The sequence below is a fragment of the Phascolarctos cinereus genome, unplaced genomic scaffold (assembly GCF_003287225.1).
Source record: "Phascolarctos cinereus isolate Bilbo 61053 unplaced genomic scaffold, phaCin_HiC Scaffold_1;HRSCAF=81, whole genome shotgun sequence".
Lineage (NCBI taxonomy): Eukaryota > Metazoa > Chordata > Mammalia > Diprotodontia > Phascolarctidae > Phascolarctos > Phascolarctos cinereus.
In genome coordinates, this window is record NW_027555514.1 from 197430034 (window position 1) to 197448858 (window position 18825).

Here is an 18825-nt window from a genome sequence, read left to right on the forward strand (position 1 = left end):
TAGAAGACAGCTTCCTTTCCTATTTAAAGGGGGAATAAGTTTGCTACCTGTTGAGTTTTTTTTTCTGAGTCTTTTTCATTTTCCCCTATGAAATAGTAGGTATTGCAACATATTGTATCTTTGTTAAGTGACAGATGTGTGGGGGAATGAACAATGATGATGATAATATAATAATAATAATAGCACTTGGCATTTATATAGTGAAAAGCACTTTATATATATTTTAATTTATTTGATCCTACATAAACCCATTGATGGAAGACTAAACCTAAATTTAGGAAGAACTGAGTTCTAATCCTGCCTAACAGTGTGACCCTGGGCAGGTCATATAGCTTCTGCCATTCAGTTTCCTCATCTGCAAAATGGAGATAATAATAGCATCTCCTTCTTGAGGTTGTTGTAAGACTTAAAATGAGGTAATATTTGTGAGGTGCTTTAAGCAAACCTTAAAGAGTATGTTTTTGTTCTTCCTTGCTGATTAATTCTGAAGTATATGTAGGTGCTTAATTTAACTGTTAAACCAACTAACATTATTCAGGGAATATAATTTTTCATTAAAAATTACTAAATAGTGTATGCTGGAAATTTCCCCTAAAGTTGTAGCTACTTGAATATAACTGAAAATCAGGGAAACTTTTCCGTGTTCTCTAGGGTAGCAGTCTGTATAAGGCATAGAATAAAATTGACTCATTTAGACTAACCAGATTTAGATTCTCAGACAAAAAGGAACAGTACTCAAAAGACTCCTTTACAGCAGTAAGTTTCTGATGCTTAAGATATGAACATATGGTTTAACAGGAATGTATATGTAGAACCTATATCAGATTGCATGCCATCTTGTGGGGAGAGAGGGGGAGAAATGTTAAAACTCAAAAGCATATATAGAAGTGAATGTTGAAAACTAAAAATTAATTATTTTTAAAAATAAAAAAGAGATATGTGTCTCTCCACTAACTACAAAAATTAGGGAAAGTCACTTTTTTGCTTCACCATTTACAGAGTGGAATATTATTTCCTCTCTGTGTATTTCATAGGCACGTAGTAAGTTTTCCTTTGACCAGAAAGAAAACAATGAAGTCCTCCCAAAGCTCTCCAAAGCACTTTGGCCTCCCTAAAGGTAGACACAAACACACAGGTGAAGTGAGCTTCCTTCAGCAGGCCTTTCAGATCTTCTTTATTTTCTCACGTTTCTTGCTAATTGAGATGTCTGCTTCTTCCTAGCACTACCACTTTTTCACCCCACCAAATGCCCTTCACCATCTTCATCATGTGCTAAAATGTTTTTGTGATTGGGACTCTCTGACTAGGTCTCAGACATTCCATAGCTACCTAGAAGACATCATCAACTATCGCTGGGAACTTGAGGAGGGGAAACCCAACCCACTGAGAGAAGCCAGTTTTCAAGACCTGCCTCTTAGGACTCGAGTGGAGATTCTCCATCGCCTCTGTGATTATCGGCTTGATGCAGACGATGTCTTCGATCTCCTCAAGGTGTTTAACTGGCAGTCCTGGGCCTGGAGGAATGAAGACAGCACTTAGAGATGGAGTTAGAATATAAAACAAGGAGAGAGTAAAGGAATGAGGATTTAGAAGTTAATTTGTTTTGTTATAATGGGGTCCAACATCTGAAAGATGTATAGATGACAGACTATTTTTACCAAGAGAGTAAATTGTATTGCCTTAAAAAAACTGTGATGGGATTTTTACTTTGGACTTACCTTCTTTCACACCTGAATGAGATTAAATACAATCTTGAAGGGGGGAAAGTAAAAACTTATACCACCTCTATATAGGAATGCAAATAAATGTCACTCAATTAAGGTTTGTCAACTTATCTTCTTCCTATTGAATAGAACATTAAAATTAGTTGAAAATTCAGTACATCTTGCAAAATAAGTGTTGACTTGAAAAAGTCATGGAGGTAGAGAGTAAAGAAACCTTTGTCTTTTTTCTCCTTTGTCTCTCACCCTCATCATCTTTAGGAGGAGAATGTAGAGAGAAGGTATAGATCTAAAATCAAATGTACTCCCATCTGAAATGGGTTGGATAACTTCTTCATTTAGCTTTGCTCTGGGGTACATTATAGGAAGATTGTTGGAGGTGGGACCGGACCCCTTTGTAAACCGTACCTATTGTACTGTATCAGAGTTGAAATAGAGTTTGCTGAGGGTTAAGATGGAGGTGCCTTAGGAATGAGGGCTGAAGCAATTAAGGAAAAATTACTCTAAACCAAATTATTAGATTAGTAGTGTTTCTTTGTTATATCCCAAGATTTCCATCAGTTTCTCCTTGAGGACTTTATAATTTGGTTGGACGCTGTGTAGCTTTTGAGTTCTCATTTTAGTCTTCTTCCTTTCCTCCCTGTGCTTTCGGCTATAGGGTTTGGATGCAGATAGCCTCCGAGTGGAACCTTTGGGTGAAGACAGCACTGGTGCATTGTATTGGTATTTCTATGGAACTCGAATGTATAAGGAAGACCCAGTGCAGGGGAAATCCAATGGAGAACTGGCCTCAATCAAGTAAGTACATTTAGGGCAAAGACTGCCTTCTGTTTCTTTCTCTCTCTCTCTCTCTCTCTCTCTCTCTCTCTCTCTCTCTGGAAAAAAAAAATTAAAAATACACACACACATCACAATATCCTGCATATAGATATATGTATGCATATATAGATATATATACAGAGATAATACAGATATATATGTAGATATGTATGTACAGATATATGCATATATAGAGATGTATAGATATAGATATCTCACAGTATCCTGCATAAAACAGATGCTCAAATCATTGTTGAGATTGTTGTTATTGTTCTTCAGTCATGTCTGACTGACCCCGTGGACCATAGCATGCCAGGCCCTTCTGTCCTCCATTTATCATTGAAAGTCTGTCCAAGTCCATGTCCCTTGCTTCCGTGAAGCTCTCTCTCCATCTCATCCTCTGCTCTTTTCCCTTTTCCTTTTACCTTCAGTCTTTCCCAACATCAGGATCTTTTCCAATGAAGTCTGTGTTAAGATTAGGAATTATATAAAAAATTGAGATTTTAATGACTAACATCAATAAAAGCAATCAACAGACATTGTTGACATCAATAAAAATTGATTATATGAACAGTTAAAATTATATTTTTTAAAATCTCCTTGACTGGCTAGTGAGAGGTAATTTGGTATAGTGGGTACATGAGGATATTACACTTGAATCAAGAAAACCTGGCTTTAAGTCCTGCCTCTGAAACTTATTAGCTCTGTGACCTTGGACTCTAAGCCTCAGTGCTGTAATCTAAAATTACAATAATGACAGCTAACATCTATGGAGTGCTTTACAATTATTACCTCATTTGATCCTCACTACAACCCTGGGAGGTTGAGGGCTGTTATCCCCATTTTACAGATGAAGAAATGGAGGCAGATGAAGGGTGAAGTGACTTGCCCAGGGTTACAAAGCTAGTAAGTGTCTGAGGCTGGATTTGAACTCAGGTCTTCCTGACTCCAGGGCTGGTGCTTCATCTACTGTGCCACCTTGCTGTCTTATAGGGCATTTATCTCTTAGGTCATTGTGAGGTTCCTATGATATATAAGGTATGTAAAGTGTTTTATTACTATTATAATACTATATAAAGGTCCATTATTTATTGTTTTTGTTCTCTTCTAATAAGTGATTTGACTAGATGTAAAAACCAAAGAGCTGGTTTGAAGTAATTTAGCAAAATAAGTAATGAATTGGAATTAATAATCTCAATAGATCCTGAGATATTAAATGATAGCATCCTCAAAGTAAGTAAGATTTCTAAGTCATTATTCCACCCTCTGTCTGTCTGCATGTTACCTGTGCTAGGTAAGTTTAATTTTTGTGGCGGTTTGATCATTTCTCAAATAAATATAACAAGTTTTCTTCTGTGAATCATGCTGTTGGCAGCTGATGTTGTCAATAAGGTTTGGCATTTTGTTCATTTTAGAATCAGTGAAGACAGAGGTGGTCCAGTCTGTCCTGCTGCACCCTTGCAAAGCTGTCTGTAGAGCATCCTGGGAATAAGAGCCAGCCTATCTCTCTCTAGTGCTCTATGACTTTTGGGGGAGGGGAGATCTCTCACCCAGACTGGAAGGATGGAAGCCCAGCAGCTCCTCATAGATCTGCTTCCAGTACTACTCAGCATGGGAACTTGAGCCTGCTCTGTTTTTCTGGCCTTCAATCCATGGGGTTTCCCATGTTGGTGTCGGACTTAACTCAGATACATAGAGCTTCAGCCCCGTTGCAACTTAAAACTCCTGAACAACACAAGGATTTCACCAGCCTCAGTCTCCCCCTACGTTAGGGCTCACATGTGCACACAAACAGGGTCAGCCACTCTGACTTGTAAAGTGCCTCATATAGTCTCATTAGTTCTTCCTATAAGAGCCCTGTGAGATAATATGAGAGGTGTTAAGCCCATTTTACAGATGAAATAATTTGAAGCTTGGAGACCTTGAGTGACTTGCTGGGTCCCACAAGTAGTCAGTGCTGAAAGCAGAATTTGGGCCCAGCTCTCCTTTGACTTCAAATCCAGTAATCTCTCTTAGAATCAAGTAAGTTAAGAGTTCCTTGATTTTAGACCTCCCAGGATAGAAATTTTATACTCCAAAGAAGAATTAAAAGTCCTAGGTAACATAAATATTCATCTTGCAACTTAAGACTATTTCTTCTGTTTTATTTCTCCACCATGAAATGAAGGACAACAAATTATTTCCTTTTTCTCATTGATGTTCAGTTCATCCTTTTTTGCAATTTTATGACAAGATCACTGCCCTACTTTTTTCTTAACTCATACTTTTACTTCTAAAATTGTTTTTAATCAGGGAAAATGGAGGACAGAAAAGTGTCACAAATGTACCTGGAAAAACTGGAAAAAGGAGAGGGCGACCCCCAAAACGGAAGAAATTACAGGAGGAGATTGCACTCAAGTAAGAACACTTTGTCATCCCATGGTCATAGAATCACAGGATCTTTGAATTAGAGGAGGGCTCTCATGTTGCTCATGAAGACACTGAAGTTGAAAGGGACTGTCCAGGGTCACACAGTCTAGTGGCTGCCGAGCCGTTATAATCACCTCAGTCTCCCACTTCTTTGCCCAACACCTTTATACTATATAATTCTTCCCAGTGCACATTGAAGTGGCAGAATTCGTGGTGTCAGCTTATTTTTTCAGTGGATTCCTTATCACACAGTTGTTTCTATTCACAACAGTGCAAGCCATTCCCCATTCTTCGGGAAGCTGGGGGAGAGAGGAGTCTAGCTAACTAACCCATGTACTAGTGAGGAAGTTCTAAATTAATCTCTCCTCTCTATGACATCTTTTTTGAGAATGCAGTTTCATTTTTATTCAGTCAGTCTAATTCAGCAAACAATTATGAAGTGCTTGCTTTGTGCCAGGCACTGATTGGGAATACAAAGACAGACACGTTGCCTTTGCAGACAATGGACCTAGATTCTTATCCGACCTCTGACCTAACTTCCCCTGGATCCTGGTTTCCTCATCTGTAAAATTGAGGTGTCAGATTAAATGTCCTTTTAGGTCCCTGCCAGTTTTAAATCTGTGATCTAAGAAAAGTTCTTTCCCTCAAGAAGTTTGCATTCTGCTAGAGGAAAATAGTATATACTCCTCCCCCAAAAAAATACAAAATAATTTGGGGATGATCATATTGGCCAAGAGCAAGGAATGTATCCCACTCCATGAATGAAAGCCAGCCACACAGTATGACATAAGGTGGGCAGCATGTTCCAGCTCCCAGATCTAAAGATAGACCTTGGCCACAAAAATGAACCCCCCCAGTCCAGATGTCAACCTTAAAAAAATATGGTGGAGAAGTCCTAGGCCATGCCAGGTTGTACTTTTTTGCTGATCAGCTGAGAGCGAAACTGATTATCGTGTATTTCAGTAAATGTTTGGGTTTGGGTTCTTTTTGGTGGGGGAGGGACAGAAAAAACTATTGTGCCCAGAATTCTGGCCAGTTTTGACAAATCGCTTTTTTTTAATTTATCAAGAGAAGGATCTTGTAGATTACAGATTTTCTTGATTCTCAATAAATGGTTCATCGTAGGCTAAGTTGGACATGACTCTTGCTGGTTTTGATTTTAGTTTGTGGAGCATTTTCAGGTTCTAGGGCATGGCTGGAAATTACCCTCATTCTGATGATATTAAATATTAGATTCTTAGTTAATTAAGTATTAGCTAACATCTGATGATATGAGGGAGAAACATCTGGAGTACAAAAACCCTAGTGGTAATGCTCATAAGGATAACCCACTTTTACTTGGCTTAAGTAACTACCAGAGAGCAAAGGCACCCAACATTCTTTTGATCAAGTACTTACGTGGATTTCCTTACTGAGGAGTTTAAATTTCTGTTTTTGGAATCTAGATATGATAATATGAAGAGTCAGAATTTTCATTCTTACTCCAGAATCAGAAGTTTAAACACACTGACTGATATATTGGCCATGGTGTTTTCTTGGCAAAGATACTGGAGTAGTTTGTTATTTCTTTCTCCAGTGGATTAAGGCAAACAGAAGTTAAGGGACTTGCTCCAGAGCCCCACAGCTAGTAAGTGTTTGAAGCCCTATTCTTAATTCCAGGTTTTCCTAACTCCAGGCCCAGCACTTTATCCACTGAGCCCCTAGCTGTTCCCTGTACCCCATTGCTTCTAGTGTTAAAAGTTAAAATGTATTCGGAAGCCTGTGCACTTTTGCAGTTCTTGTCTTCCCCATATAGTGCATCAGTTAAGGTATATCTTCCAAAAGCTACTTTAGATTTAATGGTCCTATACTCCTTCCTTTAACTACCTGTAGGGGAAAATGAGCAAAATCCCCATATTAAAATTCCCTCATAACCTTTTATTTTTCAATAGCAAGACTGTAGTCTATATACTTTTTGAAGCAACAAAGCCTGGTCTTTTTAATGCATGGAATTCTTATCCTTCATCTTCAAAGGATACAGTTTTTAAATTAGATTCTCTTTTACTGAGTAAGAGGCAGGTGAGGTTAAAAGCACACAATGCTTCATGGAATTATGCCACCCTCTACTGGCAACTTTGTGCCTTCAGCTGTTTAAATGTCAAAGGCTGGAAGAGAAAGTTCATATGTATGTTATCAGGTTTGGGGCATGGCTTTGGAGAACAGAGGGGAAATACCAAATGATGGAGACTTCCATAGTTTTGTTAAAGCTACTGCTAGCTTACCCCTAACAAGTCCATATTAATGACTTCCTAGGAAAGAAGTCATTTGGTATTGTCATCTTGTTTTCAATGTTACACATACCTAGATATCAACTTTTTTTTTTATATGTCAAGGAACATAGTCACACATGCAGCCTCAATATGGCCTTCTATTGAGACATTCACTGCATGAACCTCAGTCCTTTGATTAAGGGCTTTATGTTACGTTTCTATTGCAGGAAAGTTGAATAAATCTGTACTTTAAATGAATATTCTTTATTTCCCTGTGTTTCAGTGAAAAACAAGAAGAAAACTCGACTTTAGCACCACAGACAAGAAATGGTAAATTTTGCTGGGGTTTGGAAAGGGAAAGGGCATGTAATTTTTATGTAAACGTTGTATCTCTGCTACCTTTCCAGCCTTAACCTACCCTACTTCCTTCCTGCACTCTGTGCTGAGCCAGACTGGCCTTCTTAGTGTTCCTAACACAGCATGCTACATGTCTCCTCTCCTCCTCTTTGTCCAGGTTATCTGTGATACCCAGGATGCATTCCCCTCCTTCCCTTCACCTGTTCTTAAAATTTCAGCTCCCTCCCTCCAGAAAATGATCTTGTATTTATTTTGTATAAATTTCCTTCTCTTCTTCCCCCCCCCCCCCACCATATACATCATGAATCATATAGCCTGTTTTCTGACCTTTGGGTAGAAGAAAAAAGATTGACTTGTGGTAGTAAAAATGCATGAGAATGTAAAAACTATGGGCTTGTGTTAAGCCAGGAGTCCCATATGATTATAAAAACAGATGTGTTCCAGAACTCCTAAATCCATTTAAAAGATAAGCTGTAATTGCTTTGAGCACAATCAATCTTAGGTTTCATTTTGAACATCAGTTTTTTTTTTCGCCCACTGTACTTTGAGAGGGTAGACACCAAAGAGATTTTAATTCTTCTTCTCAATTTGAAGGAGAACCCAGTACACAGTATACGGTTCATGATAGATGGTGAAGGTAAAACTTGAAGTAGGATAAATGTGTTAGATATAGTATAGTAAAACTAACCCTTTTTGGCTTTAGGGTCCCAGGGACCAGGGCATGGGACGTGGTGGCTCCTGTGTCAAACAGAAGAAGAGTGGAAGCAGGTGACAGAGAGCTTCAGAGAGAGGACGTCCCTAAGAGAGCGACAGCTGTACAAGCTTTTGAGTGAAGACTTCCTGCCTGAGATCTGTAATATGATTGCTCAGAAGGTCAGTACACTCATGATAAGTGCTAATTCTCTGAGGTGATAAAGACCATATGCTTAAGGTGTTTATTGACAAGAAAAAATATTTCTTTTCAGGAAGAAGAAAAATTGAATAATTGTAGAATTAATGTGGGAACAGAGGAGTTTTATTAATCAATGCCTCAGTATCCCTAAGGAAGTGTAAAATGTGAATTTATCAGAATACATGTTATTTGGTTTGAGATTATTGCTTTTTGTTGAGATCTCTGCTTAAGTCTTTGAAAATGAAAATGAAATGGGAAGAATGTTTCCCAGAAAGGAGCATTAAAATAGACAGAAAGTAGAAGGTTTAATGTAGAAAGAGGTATAGTTGTGAGTGTGCCTAGAAATTCAGTGGTGAAGAATAAATGGAAATAGAGGACAGTACATATACTAATGTGAAATATTGAAATTAAAAGTGTATGCATGTTATTCAAAAGAAACAGATCTGATAGAAGTGATAGCAAAATAGCAGTATATGTCAGGAAGCTATGAACCTTTTTGACAATCCAGAAATAAACAGGAGGAGAATGTGGAAAGTATTTTAGTAAGAATAATAGAGAAAAACCCAAGAACTATATGAACACAATTACAAAACACTTTCCACACAAATAAAATTAGACCTAAATAATTGGAAAATCATCAGTTGCTCATGGGTAGGCCGAGCTAATATAATAAAAGTGATAATTCTACCTAAGCTGATTTACTTATTCAGTGCCATACCAATCAAACTACCAAAAAATTATTTTATAGAGCTAGAAAAAATAATCATTTAGAATAACAAAAGTCCAGAATATCAAGGGAACTAACGAAAAGAAAAGCAAGGGAGGGTGGCCTAGCCGTTCCAGATCTTAAATTGTATTATAAAGCAGCAAGCATCAAAACTGTTTGGTACTGACTAAGAAATAGAATAGTGGATCAGTGGAGTAGGTTAGGTACACAAGACATGGAAGTCAATGACTATAGTAATTTATTATTTGATAAACCCAAAGACCCCAGCTTCTGGTATAAGAGCTCACTATTTGACAAAAACTGCTGGGAAAACTGGAAAAGAGTATGGTAGAAACTAGGCATAGACCAAAATCTCACACCACATACCAAAATAAAGTCAAAATGGGTTCGTGATTTAGATATAAAGGCTGATACTATCAGCAAACTGGGAGAGCAAGGAATAGTTTACCTGTCAGATTTATGGAGAACGGAAGAATTCATGACCAGACAGGACATAGAGGACATTATGAAATGCAAAATGAATAATTTTGATTACATTAAATTGAAAAGTTTTTGCACAAACAAAGCCAATGCAACTAAGATTAGGAGGAAAGCAGAAAACTGGGAAAGAATTTTTACAACCAGTATCTCTGATAAGGGCCTGAGTTCTAAAATATATAGAGAACTAAGTCAAATTTATAAGAATACAAGTCATGCCCCAATTGATAAATGGTCAAAGGATATGAATAGGCAGTTTACAGATGAAGAAATTAAAGCCATCTATAATCATGAAAAAATGCTCTCAATCACTATTGATTAGAGAAATGCAAATCAACAACTCTGAGGTACCATATCACACCTATCAGATTGTCCAAGGTGATAAAACAGAAAAATGGTAAGTGTTGCAGTACATGTGGGAAAGTTGAAACACTAATGCATTGTTGGTGGAATTGTGAAATGATCCAGCCATTTTGGAGAACAATTTAGAACTATGCCCAAAGGGCTACCAAAATGTGCATACCCTTTGACCCAGCAATAGCACTTCTAGAGCTGTATCCCAAAGAGATCATACAAATGGGAAAAGGACCCACATGTACAAAAATATTCATAGCAGCTCTTTTTGTGGTGGCAAAGAATTGGAAATTGAGGGGATGCCCATCAATTGGGGAATGGCAGAACAGGCTGTGGTATATGAATGTGAAGATACTATTGTGCTATAAGAAATGATGAAAAAACCTGGAAAGACTTGCATAGGCTGATACTGAGTGAAGTGAGCAGAACCGGGAGAACGTTCTACACAGTAACAGCCACGTTGTGTGATGACTAATGTTGATAGACTTAACCCTTCTCAGCAATGCAAGGATCTAAGACATCTCCAAAGACCTCATGATGGAAAATGCTGTACACATCCAAAGAAAGAACTATAGAGTTTGAATGCAGATAGAAGCATACTATTTGCTATTTTTTTCTTCTGTTTTGTTTTCTTTCTGGTGCTTCCTCCTATTGGTTCTGATTCTTCCTTACAACCTCCCTAATATGAAAATATGTTTAATAGGAATGTATAAAAAAATAATAATAGGAACAGAGAAAAAGTAATAACTGCATCAGTATCCTAGAGATAGCCCCACGAGATAGATGATCAGTTCCCAGGATACGGAGGCAGATATAGTCAGGTTGAGGTACTCCCTACTCTCCAGCTATCTACTGGAGCTCCTCCTTTGCTAAAGCATGGGATTAATTTCTTCTTTCAAAAGGTAGACGAAGCAAAGTAAGTTGCTATTCTGGATCAGTAAGAAGGCACTTCCAGATGAAGTGGAAACAACTTTGGGAGAAAATGACTGTGTCCCCTAAAAATTAGTGAGCCAAGGAAAAGAGTGAATGCTGAGTGTAGCCTGATACATTCATACATTTGTAGATATTGTTTCACTTGTTTTTCGAAAAGATAGTTATGATTCCATGACCTAGGCATCTAAAATATTGATTCAAGTGGTTCAAGAATTAGAGAGTCTCAAGGACAAAATTCTGACAATTTTGAATGCTTCCAGTGAAAAGGGAGAGGAGACATCTAATGAGACTGATGTAAGCACACAAGCAGCTCTAAACTAACTTCATTATGAGGGGGCAGCTAGGTGGCACAGTGGATAGAGCTCTGGCCTTGTAGTCAGGAGGACTTGAGTTCAAATCCAGTCTCAGACACATGACACTTACTAGCTGTGTGACCCTGGGCATGTCACTTAACCCTGATTGCCTCACCCCCCCAAAAAAATTAACTTCGTTATAAGAAGGAAACTGTACAGATAGATGGAACCAGAGCATGATGTCAAGAACAAATCTAAGAGGCAAAAACTTTGGCCGGGGGGGGGGGGGGGCGGAGCACGGGAAACTCTTGGTGTTCTTGACCATTACTCACTCAAGTCAGGTTTCAAAAATGTATGCAAAAATTATGACTTGGAGCTTTTGATATCTCTTCCCAGTCTTAGGGCAGGTCAAAAAAAAATCAGGTGTTTTTTCAAAGAATTTAGAAAAGGTAGGCATCACTCAAACTAGTGCCAGAATAACAATTTCCTTTTGTTAGAATAAGTGAAGGGTTTGCTGTGAATGTAATATATCTAAATTTCAGCTATGTCTCAGATAAAGTCTTGCATGATATTTTTATGAACAAGATGGAAAAATGGAAGCCAGAAGGTAATAATTTGTGAATTTTTAACTTGAATAGTAGTACCCAAAGAATACTTATTTGTGGGTAGGTGCTTGGTTAAGTGAATGGAAGATGTATAGTCTGGAGAAGAAGGCTTTGGATAGGACATGAAAGAGATCTCCAGAGTTTTAAGGCATAGTGAAGAGGACTTGGCCCATAATGAGGAGAACTAGGCGCAAAGAGTGGAAGATAAAGAAAGGCAAATTTCTGCTTCACGTAGAGACTATTTGGAATTGTTTGAAAATAAAGGCACTGAGTTTAGCATCGCTGGAGGTTCAGTGTCCTGCCTAGCATAATAGTTTTCCTGTAACTGAATTCTAATCCTGAAGAAAGGATGTATCTGTTGGGTTGGGAATGAGAACTAGATGATCTCTTGGATAATTTTAAGCTCTATTATTCTGTGATTAAGTTTTCTGAGATTCTTTCTCCCTGGATAGATATTTCCAGATGTTCCTTCATTAAGGTGCATTACATCAGTCAGTAATAGATGAGAAACCAAAGCTATCTTTACTAATATGCTTTTTTGTAACATGCCAAATAAAATGCCAGTTTAAACACCTAAAACATAAAATATTTCTTGAGGAACATAACGCTCTCAGTGCTATGATTTAATTCCTATTTTTTAAAGGAACAATGGTATGTATTAGAAGAGGTTTCTACTCTGTTCAGAGAGAAGCAGCATAGCATTTGTGGGTGGAGACACCTAACCTCAGGATCAGAAGATCTGGGTTCAGGTCCTGCCTCTGACGTATAACTCATTGTATGACTATGGTTGTGTCACTTGTCTGTCACTACTTAGGGCAACCCCAAAGTTGTAAGTTTCACGATAGTTGCTGATATGTGTTGATAGAGGGAGTTTTCTCATCAGCACTTTCCTGTACCAGTTAAATCACAGGTCCACAACAGTGAAAAAGAGGGAGGTGATTTCCCTGTGTCCCAGCTTTAACAATGGTATCAGTCGTTATTGATGTAAATCACCATGAAATTAATCTTCTGTACTTTTGTACAGGCTATCTAAAAAGATTCTCAAATACTTCATTCATTCTGTATGATCTTGTCAATGTGGGCACTCCATACAACGATTCAGATGAGAACCCAGCCATGTTTTCTGTGATAGAAAGCTGTGATCTGTTTGTATTTGTGTCCCTTCCTAGCATGCCCTCTAGAGGCAGGCTGCCTGCCCTTCTGGCAGATCAGGGAGCAGTCCTCTGGCTTCTCCATGTCGGCATGAGCATAAATGCTGCACATAGCCGCTGGCCACCTGTTGGCTCATATCTTTAAAGCCAGTTTTTGCATAAGTCTAATAATATAATGAAATCTAGTAAGCCCAGGACCTTTTCATTTGTGGGTTGACTTTCACTTTGAAGTTTTTAGTGATTGTGGTATTCTGCTATTAGCAAACTGTAGAGAACCACTGGAAGAATGTTTGTATTTCAATGATGAATTTTTGTTCCAAAGACAAATTTGGGTTCATTGGAATCACTGCACAATTTCCTGAATATTATCTGTTCACTCTTCCCTTTATTTGGTTTTGGGCTCACTTCATTGGGCATCTGCAACGTCTGTCCAAAATGTAGTTATTGATGATTAGTTCTTTAGGTTTCACATCCCACTGTCTATCACAGCTTGGACAGTCAGCATTCTTCCATCCATTTATTTTTCTCTTGGGATGGTTAGAGTAGGCTTTCTTGGTTTTACTTGCTATCTCATTTAAGAAGCCCTGCAATGTTCTAAGGCTTGATCCAATCAGCATAGTATTATTGACAAACAGGAGCATCTGGAGGGCCTCACCATCCGTGGGGAATCCCTCTTGCATTTCAGCTCTTTACCGTATATTCTCCATGACAAATACCAATGTTCATATGTCTCCCTGCCTGTGTTCTTTGCCTTGCTTGGTATTAGCAGAATCTCAGAAGCAGGGCAGCAAAGTACCAACCACATGTAATTGCATTGTCTATAATAAAGTGCTTTTCTATTACCAGTAGATTGCAAGTGCTGGTTGGTTCTCTGAAGCCTAATAGATTTTAAGTTGAAGTATGGGCCTAACAGTGGGCTGCCAGGGACCAGCTTCCCTAAGTTTGGAAAAGCTTATCAACAGAGGATGATTAATTTTTGGCTTCAACTGGTCTCAGAAATTATCGCTTAAGTTAGAGATGCTCTGCCATTTCCGTAGAAGATAGCCCATACCAACGAAAATTCTCTTCATGATTCCTTCAGCAATTCAGGAGATAATGGAATGCCATTAGAGTCATGCAGAAGGATTTCTTTGGGGAGAGTTTTCAAAGGTGTCCTTAGATGAATAATTTATGAGAAATGCATCTGTCAGTGTGTTTTGCTGACTTCGTACCACATTGATGATAGGAAGAGAGGCTAACATCTCTCTCTTTAAAGGCATTAGAACAGGAAAGTGGTATGTGCCATCTATCAGTTGCTATCAGTTTTGCTTAGCTTTTGTGGGAATATACTTTGTAGAAGCACATAGGGAAGAATCTTTTGTCAAAAGGCACATACATTTTTTAAAAATAAATGAAAGAATGAAAGAATGAGAAGGCATTAGAAGGATCTTCTGGAGCTACTCATTTAGCTATTTCCTCTTCTATCCCAATAATGCAAGGCGTATCTGTTTTTAATGGACCATCTTAAAGGGTTGAATAATAGGAATGAATAAAGTAATGTAAATGTTTAGAGCAAGATGAAAACATTTGGCAATTCCAAAAGAGGGGTTCTAGCCAATTAACCACTCCTTTTGATTCTTGCCAATTAATTAAACAGTATAGCTAGTTTGTAATTACTAGACCTAGTCTTAGTGTTCTTCCCCCCCCTTTTTTTCTCACCCCCCCTTACTTTACCCTCTCTGCTGCTACCTGTATTTTTGTGACAGTAGAGTCTAAGAGCTTACAATAGAGGTTGTATTAGCAGGGCTTTGAGCAGAAATTTATTTGGGGGCCAAATTAAGGGTAGGTGGCCCTGAAGGAAGCTTATTTGAGAGAGTACATTAAAAAAGCAAACTAATTTCTATTAGTGGAGTTAAGTGTGGGTCAGTATTGCCTGATATACCCAGTTATATAAATTTGTTTCATTTTCAACTAGTAAGCCCCAGAATAGATTTAGACCAAAATTTAGACTAATACTCAAAACTACCTTTTATACAAGTGATGTCTCCTTTCCCTGTTCCTTCCATCTACTACCAGGCTTTGGGTATCGGCTCTCTCATCTCTCTAATGGTTCCACGAGGGAATCTCCTAATTCTGTGTTTCCCAACTGTTCCTAATTCCCCAATTTCAGAGCCACTCCCTTCACCTCGATACACCCTGGCTTTTTGCTTCTGCACATTTTTAAACAAGCAAAGCGTGAGATGAAACAGTTAATGGGTTCCTTTATTAGTGATGACTGTTAAGTGACATTTAGCTGCCTTTTGAGACATTAGTCTTCTCAAGTTGTGCTAAATCATCTAGTCCTTGTGACTTTTGGCTTACTTCCATGGGAAAGCTGCAGTGGTCGTCAAGGTTTGGTACCTGAAAGGTTTCAAGCCAATCCTGTATTCAGGAATACTAATCACAGAGATCTCCGTGATCTTTCTTTTACTTTTCTCCTCTACTTTGAATTTTAGGAAAAGCGTCTACATCGGACAGAGGCAGAATTACATTCTAGATGTATATCTGATCACCTGCCCATCAAGTCCCTTAAGCACGAGGTGAGTGTGTAAAAGTAAGAGCTAATGGAGCTATCCAGATTAAAGTTTACTTTTCATATGATACTATAGATTTGAAATCTGTATTTAATCTGTCAGGCTACATATACTCTCTTAATTTCTTACCTGGTCCACACTCTGGCTTCTCTGAATCCTTGTTCTAATCTTTATTTTATCAATCAGGTTTTTTAAGCCTAATTTCCCCTATGTTTACTATGAGCCCTCCTCTTTTTGAACTATATCCAACACTGTTCATATATCCTATGTACTTTCTCCCGTTCCCTGCTATTCTTTATTTCTTTTGACTCTCACCCACCTCAGACCTTAGATTCAGCCCCTCTTCTGCTTTGCTAAGAGTTTTTCTTCCCTAATTATTTACTTCTCAGCTGCTCTCAAGTTGAGTTGATCTAGGCCAAAAGAATGTGTAATATTCTCCACATTTTTAAATCATTCATTTTGTTTTCAATCTTATTAAGTGCTTTCCCTGGATATTTGCTAAATGGAAACAACTTAATAGAAAAAACCCTGGCCCAGGAGAGGCTTTTTAATCCAGCCTTTGCCCCTAATAAGCAAGTTAACTAAAGAGTCTTACTGCTGCCATTTGTACTTTGGTTTCAGAGACAAAAAGTTGGAATGATGATTGCAGAGACGTCATGTTAACTAAAGCACAATAATTACTTGTGATTTCCCTGGGCCTTTTCTCATCTGTAAAATTAGAGATCTGGATCAGATGAACCAAGCTTCCTTTTAGGTCTCCAATTCTAGAATACTATAAATGAACTTGGTTTTCACCTCAATAGAGACTTGATACTGTTAAAAAAAAATAGAACTTCTTTACTATTCCCAGGTAGGTAATTTTTTTAAAAAGCAATTATGATTTATCTCCGAATTGGCAGTTCTGTAAGGAATTACTTCATATCCATGTTGCTAGTCTCTTATTCCCCCTGGTAGATTTTAATTATAGAATGACCTTTACCAATTGGGATCTAGCTTTTCTCCTTGCTAAGTTTTCCTCATTCAGATAGTATCCACTATCTTTATCTACAGCTTCCATAGTGAACACCCAGGGAAAGCAAAGTCCCTTTCTGTTCATTCAGCTCAGCCTCAGGGCAACAATTTGTTCTTCTGGTTGCATAGCCAGTCTTTTATCCCATATAATCAAGCCTAGTGTGTTAGAGGTGAATTCATTATTGCAATGTAATAAATTCATTATTCTTTTTAAAGAATTTTTTTTAACATACAAAGACGTACAAGTGATTCAGAGTGAAGAAAGGGTAGACAGAGAAAAATATAAACATTGCCTTTACTAATATAGAAAGTGAACACTGAGAAACATTAAAACTCTGGTCAGATATAATGGTCATTGTTAGTATCATCAGCTTAAAAGAAGACAATTCTGCTTTCTGTTACTCAAACTTTTCAGGGAATGTGCTCTATAGAGGGTGTTTGGGAATTGTGGTATCAAAGCAGTGAGCCTTTTTTTTTTTAGGTTTTATAAACATATAGGAAAAATGGTAAATTTTACTTGTGTGTGTATGAATGAGAATATAATCTTATGTAAAATCCATAAGTAAAAAAAGTTTGTTTCTGAGGTCTTTTCTGTGACCTTTTGACCTAGTTTTCTTTCTCTTTACTCTTTAAACATTTTTTGTCAATGTATATGTAGTTCTCCATTTCCTGTTTAAGTTTGTATATTTCCTCGTATAAAGTCATTATCCTTTTGAAATGTTTCCTTTTCTCATCTATAGCTGACATTAATGCAGACTATGGAGTTTACAAAGTACATCTCTTATTTGATTCTCCCAGCCTTACTTGTGATGATCTCTCTTGTTTTAGATTAGAGTCACTGTCATGAAAATTTGAAGAGCCAAAAATTACTGAGACTGTTGCTTAGGGGGAAGAGGAATGAGTTTCAAGGCTACATTTCAGCTATTAAAAATCCCTAATGTAGAGTGTAAGAGTCAGGTTTTTTTTATCCTGCACTGGTCACCCAGGAGGTCCAATTCTACTGCAACAAGGCCTCTCTTAATTGCCACTTATGTGGAAGATAGCTGCAATGTGAATCCTCATAGGATTCTGGGATGCTCAGGGAAAGCTGTTAGTTCGGTAGACTCTGGATATGACTGTTGCCAAGGAGTTAGACATGGCAGCTTGGTCTCTGGTGGATTGGCAGAAGGTAGAAGGGGCTGAGTAGGGTCTGATAGCAGGAGGTGGAAGAAAGGAGGTTCAGATTAAATCAGTGGTTCTACTTCCAGTCGTGCAGGGGATTTCAGACAGGTGGTTCAGATTAGATCCTTATTAAAATCCTCCTTGGTAGCAGCACTCTTGTTCAAAAGAGGAAGGCTGAAGACATATTATGATGAAAGAAAAAAAAATGAGAAAATGAGGCTGATCAAAAGAGAAAAAGGGTGTCTGAAACCAATCATGTCTAAGCAACAAGCAACCATTTATTAGGTTCCTAGTATGTACAGTGAACTGTATTGGGTGCTCAAGTTGTGAAAAGCTCTCCTTGCCCTCAAGGGCTCACATCCTACTGAGAGATCCAGAATTTTCACAGATAAGTAACTTGCACATTAATTTGAAGGGGAAAAGAGTACCAACAACTAGGACATCCAGGCAAGGATTGTTGTAGAGTCTGGATCTGGAAGGAAAAAAATCAAAGGAAAGGATGAAATGCATTCCAGGCATGGGGGCCATCCTGTCTGTGCAAAGAAAGGAGAAGAGGAAATGGCAGTTTCAGGAAATAGCAAGTAAGCCAGTTTGACTTGGGGCCTGGAGTGCAAGGTGAGGAATAATGAGAAATAAATCTGGAGAGAAGGGTGAGAGCCTGGCTGTAAATGCCAATTAAGGAGTTTGTATGTTGCCCTGTAGTGAGTCCATAAAGGAGCCAGTGAGTGCTTTAGCTTAGAGGATGATGTCAGACCTCTGCTTTAGGAAGATTATTTTTTACAGCACTGGAGATGGATTTGGGTGTAAAGAGAGCGAAGTCTCTCTATCTTTAAGGATTGGCTTAGGTGCTGTGGAGGCTTCTATAAAGCCTTTGTAGGACTAGAGGCATCGTGGAGTAAGAGCTGGAGCATTGAATGTGGACCTAGGAAGACCTGGATTCAAGCACTGCCTCCGACACATTAATTTTGTCTCACCCTTCTCCTCCATCTTGTCCTCGTCTATGAAGTTAAGGACTTGGCTGGGTGGTCTCTAAGGTCTTTTCCAGCTCTAGAACTGTGATCCTGTGACTTCAGCCAAAAAGGATCTTTCTCTTCTCAAATTTTTAGTGTCTTGA

At 38.2% G+C, this 18825-nt stretch overlaps 1 protein-coding gene across 2 annotated transcripts in view; it reads left to right on the top strand.

Moving 5' to 3' along the window:
- Positions 1-18825, top strand: part of CECR2 (CECR2 histone acetyl-lysine reader) — a 141356-nt gene that overhangs the window by 97489 nt on the left and 25042 nt on the right. For both annotated transcript variants that reach the window (XM_021001743.2, XM_021001745.2), the window contains exons 3-8: positions 1308-1491; positions 2380-2519; positions 4833-4937; positions 7482-7528; positions 8259-8428; positions 15462-15545. In XM_021001743.2, the coding sequence (XP_020857402.1) occupies positions 1308-1491; positions 2380-2519; positions 4833-4937; positions 7482-7528; positions 8259-8428; positions 15462-15545 (730 nt within the window). The remainder of the gene's footprint in view (positions 1-1307; positions 1492-2379; positions 2520-4832; positions 4938-7481; positions 7529-8258; positions 8429-15461; positions 15546-18825) is intronic.